Source organism: Macaca mulatta, chromosome 9 (assembly GCF_049350105.2).
Source record: "Macaca mulatta isolate MMU2019108-1 chromosome 9, T2T-MMU8v2.0, whole genome shotgun sequence".
Lineage (NCBI taxonomy): Eukaryota > Metazoa > Chordata > Mammalia > Primates > Cercopithecidae > Macaca > Macaca mulatta.
The window spans coordinates 109650673-109658728 of NC_133414.1; the positions used below are offsets into that span (position 1 = coordinate 109650673).

The 8056-nt window shown below is 47.8% G+C and overlaps 1 protein-coding gene across 2 annotated transcripts in view; it reads left to right on the forward strand.

Annotated features, from left to right (window-relative positions):
- The window catches only part of HOGA1 (4-hydroxy-2-oxoglutarate aldolase 1), a 29770-nt gene extending 24065 nt beyond the window's left edge, over positions 1–5705 (forward strand). For both annotated transcript variants that reach the window (XM_015147871.3, XM_077947118.1), the window contains one exon: positions 4372–5705. In XM_015147871.3, coding sequence (XP_015003357.2) covers positions 4372–4521 — 150 coding nt within the window. In that variant the 3' untranslated portion in view covers positions 4522–5705. The remainder of the gene's footprint in view (positions 1–4371) is intronic.
- The last annotated feature ends 2351 nt before the right edge of the window (positions 5706–8056 follow it).

Here is an 8056-nt window from a genome sequence, read left to right on the forward strand (position 1 = left end):
TCCTCCCTAAGAACATTAAAGTGGGTGAAAAAATATTGAAAATTGAAAAGTAGGTATGTTGGCCGGGCACGGTGGCTCAAGCCTGTAATCCCAGCACTTTGGGAGGCCGAGACGGGCGGATCACAAGGTCAGGAGATCGAGAGCATCCTGGCTAACACGGTGAAACCCCGTCTCTACTAAAAAATACAAAAAACTAGCTGGGCGAAGTGGCGGGCGCCTGTAGTCCCAGCTACTCGGGAGGCTGAGGCAGGAGAATGGCGTAAACCCGGGAGGCGGAGCTTGCAGTGAGCTGAGATCCAGCCACTGCACTCCAGCCTGGGTGACAGAGCAAGACTCCGTCTCAAAAAAAAAAAAAAAGTAGGTATGTTAAAACTCACAGCACTATTTTAGGTTTAAATATTTCATATACCAAAATCATGATTTGTTATAATTTTATTTTCCTGGCTTTAATGGAAGCAAACTCATCAAAACATATTTTTCCAAATCTACTTCTGGAGAAAGATTAACCATTAAAAAGACACCAGCAGGTCACAGTGGCTCACACCTGTAATCCCAGCAATTTGGGAGGTTGAGGCAGGAAGATCATTTGAGCTCAGGAGTTTGAGACCAGCCTGGGCAACAGAGTGAGACTTTGTCTTCAGTAAAAATAAACAAAAATTAGCCAGGCGTGGTGGCGTTCAACTGTAGTCCCAGCTACTCAGAGGCTGAGGCAGGAAGATTGCTTGAGCCCATGAGGTCGAGGCTGCAGTGAGCTATGATCATGCCACTTCAGTCCAGCCTGGACAAAAGAGCAAGACCCTGTCTCAAAAAAAGAAATTTTTTTTTTTTTTTTTTTTTTTTTTTTTTTTTTTTGAGACGGAGTCTCGCTCTGTCGCCGGGGCTGGAGCGCAGTGGCCGGATCTCAGCTCACTGCAAGCTCCGCCTCCCGGGTTCAGGCCATTCTCCTGCCTCAGCCTCCTGTGTAGCTGGGACTACAGGCGCCCGCCACCTCGCCCGGCTAGTTTTTTGTATTTTTTTAGTAGAGACGGGGTTTCACCGTGTTAGCCAGGATGGTCTCGATCTCCTGACCTCGTGATCCGCCCGTCTCGGCCTCCCAAAGTGCTGGGATTACAGGCTTGAGCCACCGCGCCCGGCCGAAAAAAAGAAATTTTAAAAATACAATACATAAAAATAAAAATGAAAAATACACCAAAAAACTCCATGTATTTGGGGCACACATGATTACTTATGCATGAGTCTTCAATATGGTGGGGCACAGCTGGATCCTGTCTTTATTTAAAGCTTTGTTCATTGTGGATTTTTTTTGCATTAATTTTGATTTTTAAAAAAATATTGCATTGAAATATTACTTATTTTGGCTGGGTGCAGTGGCTCATGCCTATAATACCAGCACTTTGGGAGGCCGAGGCGGGCAGATCGCCTGAGGTCAGGAGTTCGAGATCAGCCTGGCCAACATGGTGAAACCCTCTCTCTATTAAAAATACAAAAATTAGCCAGGTGTGGTGGTGGGCACCTGTAATCCCAGCTGCTCGGGAGACTGAGGCAGGAGAATCACTTGAACCCAGGAGGTGGAAGTTTCAGTGAGCCGAGATCGCACCACTGCACTCCAGCCTGGGCGACAGAGTGAGACTGTTTAAAAACAAACAAAAAAAAGCATTGAAATATTACTTATTTTGATGATTGAGGTTTTTGGCCTCCCCTTAAGTTTTGCGTGCAAGGTAAGAGCCTCATGGGCCTGGTTGCAGTCCCAGGCTGAGCTAGGCACTCCACAATGTTTTGTTTGGGTAAAGTGGTGGGTGGGCTCTAGAGCTCCCTCATAGCTGTATCCTTACCTCAAAGGGGCAGATTAACTTAGATTTAGAGAAAGAACAGCTGAGGAGGTAGATCTGAGTCCCGTGGAGGTGAAGGTGCTTCCGAGATGGGGCCTTTCTATAAATTGGTTGTAGGAACTTGCAGAAGCGATTGGGCCCCCATTGGGCACAGGCCGTCTTGCACATACTGAACATTCCACTGGGGTGGGGCCTCGGCTCTCCCACTCCCAATGCACCTGTGAAAGCGAAGGTCCCAGAACCCGCATGCCACCGGGACAGGAAAAGGAGTGGATTCCAGGGCTCATGGGAACTGGTCTAATATTAGCGGTGTTTTCTCATCTGGCCCTTGGGACGTCTCTATGGGGTAGGTGGCGTTATCCCTCATTTTGCAGACGAAGCAGCTTGGGCTGCCCCTGGGGAAGAGAGGATGCCTAGCTGTCATCCCAGATCTCTGCGTGTCATCCCGCCCTACCCCATCCTGCCTCACCCTTCATTCTGTGTCCTCTCCTGTGCCAGCTCTGGGCACATACCCAGGAATGCCTGGAACACCTTTCTGCTGCCTGGGCTGTGGGCTCAGACACCGCGAGAGCAGCTTGATGTCACTCTATTGCCCCTCCCTGGTTGAACACAATGTCCTTCCTCCACCTTCCCACCAGCCTGCCTCTTGCCCCTGGCTATATTTAGGACTTTCTACAGTCTTTGCCACCAACCCTTTCTTAGGGTTTGAAGAGAGGCCACATCAGATATCTTTGGAAACCCATGGCAGGAGCGAGCTTTTCTCTAGGCACCTCTTATTTCCATCCTCTATCCTGGGTCTCTCCCACCTCCTCAGGCTTTGGGTAAAAAGGCCAGACTATTAGAACATCATGGGGGTGGTGAGGCCTGGAGGAGGGTGGCTTACCACCCATTCCAAGAAAAAAAAATCCATGCTTGATGAAGCCTCCGGGATTCTAGTGATAAACAGTTATTAGTCAATCTTTCATCAGTGGTTCCTGGCCTCTTTATCCCAAACAACCTCTTATTTTTATCCTCCTAAGGTTTTAGCTTCCCTCCAAATAAAACTTCCTTAAGGACTACTTTCGTAGTTTTTAGGTAGTGAAAGATTCATCTAATATTTCTGATCAGCATGAAATAACCAGTTGCTATACCAAAAGCAAGGAAATTTGATGCTTCATTTACTCTGTAAAATTCCACACATGATTTTAAATTATAATAGGCCAAACGCCATGGCTCATGCCTGTAATCCCAGGACTTTGGGAGGCCGAGGTGGGTGGATCACTTGAGCTCAGGAGTTTGTGACTAGCCTGAGCAACACAGCAAGACCTCATCTCTACAAAAAATGCAAAAATTAGCCAGGCATGGTGGCATGCACCTGTAGTCCAAGGTGATCTGCAGACTGAGGCGGGAAAATAGATCGAGCCCAGGAGGTCTGGGCTACAATTAGCCATGATCATACCACTGCACTCTGGTCTGAGTGGCAGAGTGAGACCCTGTCTCAAAAAAATAAAAATAAAATAAAAATAAATAAATTATTCGGGGTGTGGTGGCTCGTACCTGTAATCCTAGCACTTTGGGAGGCTGAGGCAGGCAGATCACTTGAGGTCAGGAGTTTGAGACCAGCCTGGCCAACATGGCGAAGCCCTGTCTCTACTAAAAATACAAAAATAAAATAAAATGAAATAAAATAAAATAAAATAAGCCTGGTGTGGTGGCAGGTGCCTGTAATCTCAGCTACTCAGGAGGCTGAGGCAGGAGAATTACTTGAACTCAGGAGGCAGAGGTTGCAATGAGCCGAGATCATGCCATTGCACTTCAGCCTGGGTGACAGAGCAAGACTCTGTCTCAAAAAAATAAATAAACAAAAATAAATAAATAAATAAATTATAACAATAGCTTTAGGTTCCCCATTATCATGGAAAAGCCTTTAGAGATCATGCTGTCCAGCTCCTTCATTTTTTAGACAGGAGAACTTACTCAGAGATAATAAGTAAATGACATAAGGTTTATACAACAAAACTTCCTTGGGCAACCATGCTTTGCTTTTCCTGGGAGAACATTTAGTGTTAGGGTCAGGAAGAGCTATGGGGAGGTGAGGGCAGCCAGATGCAAGGGGAGTAGAGGTCTGGGCTGTGGCTGAGGCTCTCACAGATCCTTCCCCCTCCTGACTTTCCAGGCCTGGTGTGCCCTGCGTCAGCTTTTGGGGAACTGGGCTGCAGACGGCTGATGCTCTAGTACCTAGACCCGCAGCCTTGCTGTCTTCTCCCACCCCAGCTCAAGGACCCAATGACACCCTCTCCTCTGTTGGAGTGGATTTTTCTCCTAAAACCAAAGGAGGCACTCTTCTTCCCCAGTCTGAAGTTTTAGTATTTTTCTATTACAGACCTGCTCTCTGGTCTCTGAATCTGGATTCCCAATCTACCCTGGGTGCCATAGAGTTGGCAGTTACTTTCCTGGGGGAAGAGGGTAGGACTTCAACGTTCTGAAAATGACAGATTTCCGAGTTCCAGATATGGGCGTTTAGCAAATTTCTCAGTCTCTTTTAACAGGCCCTGCTTTGCAGGTAACGCGGCGCTTCGGGATCCCAGGGCTGAAGAAAATGATGGACTGGTTTGGCTACTACGGAGGCCCCTGCCGCGCCCCCTTGCAGGAGCTGAGCCCCGCTGAGGAGGAGGCACTGCGCATGGATTTCACCAGCAACGGCTGGCTCTGAGGGCCGGCAGCGTCCATGGCTGGCCTGAGCCCATCTCAGCCTCCTGTCTTGCACTTGCAGCCTGAAGCAGAGAGCGCAGGGGGATGAGGGCGGCGGGCGCGGGGAGCCGGTAGAGGCTCCTTTGCCTACTTTAGTCCTCCAGGCAGCCTTTCACAGGCATGCCCACGCACATCTCCTATTCTCATGGCCCCTGACCTCTCCCTTTTGTATCCTAAACTGTCTCTCTGGCCTGAAGACTGGTAAAGAGCAATTTCTCAATTCGTCTCTCTACTGTGGATGCTTTCCTATGCCCTGAGGCACATGAAATCGGAATGGAAGGGCAGAGGTGCAAGTAGGCACAGTCAGGAAGTTTTTCTTTCTTTCTTTCTTTTCTTTTCTTTTTTTTTTTTTTTTTTTGAGACAGAGTTTCGCTCTGTTGCCCAGGCTGGAGTGCAATGGTACCATCTCGGCTCACTGCAACCTCTGCCTCCTGGGTTCAAGCAATTCTCCTGCCTCAGCCTCCCGAGTAGTTGGGATTACAGGCGCCTGCCACCACGTCCAGCTAATTTTTGTATTTTTAGTAGAGATGGGGTTTCACCATGTTGGCCAGGCTGGTCTCGAACTCCTGACCTAGGTGATTCAACTGCCTCGGCCTCCCAAAGTGCTGGGATTACAGCCAAGAGCCACTGCACCCAGCCGGGAATTTGTTTTATTGAAGTGGGGACTACTTAGACTTGGGGCTTGAAACCTGAGTCTAGCACAATGCAGCTGGAAGCCAGGGCTACTCCTACAAACCCAAGTTCTGACTCCTTCCAGGGAAGTATCAGCTTAGGAAACTTGATCAGGAAAGTGTCACTGGTCTTTCAAAGAGCCCTCTTTACCCTCCCACCCCCGCCCTCCACACTGCAAGCTGCATTCCAGCCACATGCCCTTTTCTAAATCTATTTTCATTCATCTCCTATTCTGGTCTCTAGCTTTGATTCCAACCACGGAAAGCACGGAGACAGCTCAGTGGCTTGTCAGATTGGTAAATAGTGACACCCGGTGGATAAATGTTACATTCTAGAAGACTATTCTGGCCAGCCTAGGTCTGAAACACTAAGGGGACTTTGCCTGAGTTAGGGCCATCCTCTTGCCTACAGGCACTCTGCTTTTATTATTAAAAATAATCACTTTGTTACTATAATAAAATTTAACAGGTAAAATTTGTGTGGCTATGTACAGACGGACACTCTATTGCTATGCAGATCTTAGGTTTCCTGGCCAGATGTCAAGAACCTTCCTAAAGGCAAGTGAACTCTGATGGTCTGACTTCTCCCAGCTCTAAGAGCGGCCCCAACAATACTGAGCCAGCAGGCATTCACTTACTGGAGGCCTAGGGAAGGGGTAAGAGGCAAAAGAGAGCAACTGAGCTATTTAGAAACACTTAGCACTTTTATTTTACTTTTTTTGAGACGGAGTCTTGCTCTGTCATTCAGGCTGTGTGCAGTGGCACGATCTCGGCTCACTACAACCTCCGCCTCCCAGGTTCAAGCAACTCTTCTGCCTCACCCTCCCAAGTCGCGGGGATTACAGGCGTGCACCACCACGCCCGGCTAATTTTTGTATTTTTAGTAGAGACGGGGTTTCGCCGTGTTGATCAGGCTGGTCTCGAACTCCTGACCTCAGGTGATCCTCCTGCCTCAGCCTCCCAAAGTGCTGGGATTACAGGCGTGAGCCACCGTACCCAGCCAGCATCCTTTTTGATTAAAGTGCTAAGTGTTTAGGGCCAGGCAGCACTTTGAGAGGCCGGGCAGCACTTTGGGAGGTGAAGAGTTTGAGACCAGCCTGACCAACATGGCAAAACCCTGTCTCTACTAAAAATACAAACATTAGCCGGGAGTGATGGCACACTCCTGTAATCCCAGCTACTCGGGAGGCTGAGGCACAAGAATTGCTTGAACCCGGGAGGTGGAGGATGCAGTGAGCTGAGATCATGCCACAGCACTCCAGCCTGGGCCACAAGAGCGAAACTCCATCTCCAAAAGAAAAAAAAAAAGATGCTTTCTCCAAAAGATTTAACCTTTTTCAGTGGTAATATTTGACTAGTGGCAGAAAAATGGAGATACATTTTTAAAAAAATTACTCATTAAAAAGAAAGTGTAAGGTTAAAAAAAGAGGTAAATAGACACTTGTTTAGGGCAGAGGCTAAAGGAGAGAAAATAAAAGATCTCAATCTTCAACCCAAAACCAGGCTCTGAATGGCACTAAAGCTTGGGGCTTAGTGCCTGGGGTCCTCTCACAGGCAACTTCCAGAGGAGCTGGGCTCAGAAGAGAATCAAGTTTAGGACTTGGGGGAATAGTTAAGGCTAGGCAGGCAGGGTAGTGTACTAAGTAAGAGCTCAGCCTCTGGGCTTAAACAGGTCTGGGTTTAAGTTCTGGGATCTGCCCCTTAGTGTCCATGGGACCTTGGAGAAACTGCTTAACTTCCCTGAGCCTCATCTGTAATACAGGGATAATAATAGTACCTTCCTCCAACAAGGATGCATGTAAAAGCGTCAGTGTGGGGGTCATTGTTCCACCACTCTCCCATTGCAGAGAAAGGGAAACTCCGGCAGCAGTTGACCTACCAGAGGTAACGCAGCAGGTGTGGCCATAACTAGTCTCAGGACTTACGCACTCTGATGCTCAGGGTAAGAGGGGTCCAGTAAAGGCAGACGGAGTCAGAAAGACTTGGTTACAAATCCCACCCAGCTGTGCCACCTACTAGTTGTGGCAGCCTGAGATTGTCTGATTCAAGTAAGAAAAAAAAATTCCTATGTCCTCCTCTGTAGAGGCTGAGAAAATTAAATGACTTGATATAGTAAAGTGTGCAGGGTCAGTTCCAAGGGCTAATCTGATTAACTTTTACAAACAGCAAATGGGTTGATATTCATGAAGACGCAGGGCCAGAAAGTCAAGAAAACTAGGTATAGGCAGTTCTGGTGATTTCTTTATTCTTTATAAACACCTTTTTCTACAGTACAATTCAGAGAATAAATAGAGGCACACGGCTATAACTTCCACCACCATCTGCTGTTGAGGAGACATTTAGTGTGAGGCTAGGGGGCTAGAGGTGGGGGACATATTTGGGTACCAGGGTAACGGGAGGCCTCCGTGATAAACTGCAGAGATCCCATCAGTAAGGTCTGACTGCGGCCTGACGGTCAAGGCTCATGATAGAAGAGCTACAGAGAGCCAAATGCTCCTTTAGTTCCCTACAGTCCTAGAGTAGGTCCAGTTCTACCAAAACCCCAGGGGTTTGGGTGAGTCTGATTTATCGGTCCACTGGGAAGAAACTGTGTCAGCCCAAGCCATCCCTATGAATTCAGTTCACTCCATGGTAGGGCCTGAACTGGCCTAAATATTCTACCCTTTTCCCTGGAGTTAGTCACATATACAATTAATAAGATTACTGTTTATGTGAGTTTTTTTCTTGACTGCCCCAAAAAGGGATCCTGTTCCCCATCTAAGGAAGGAGAGAGGCACACACATGGGGATTATCTGCTGTAACTTGGTGAAGGAAGACAGTCTGTCT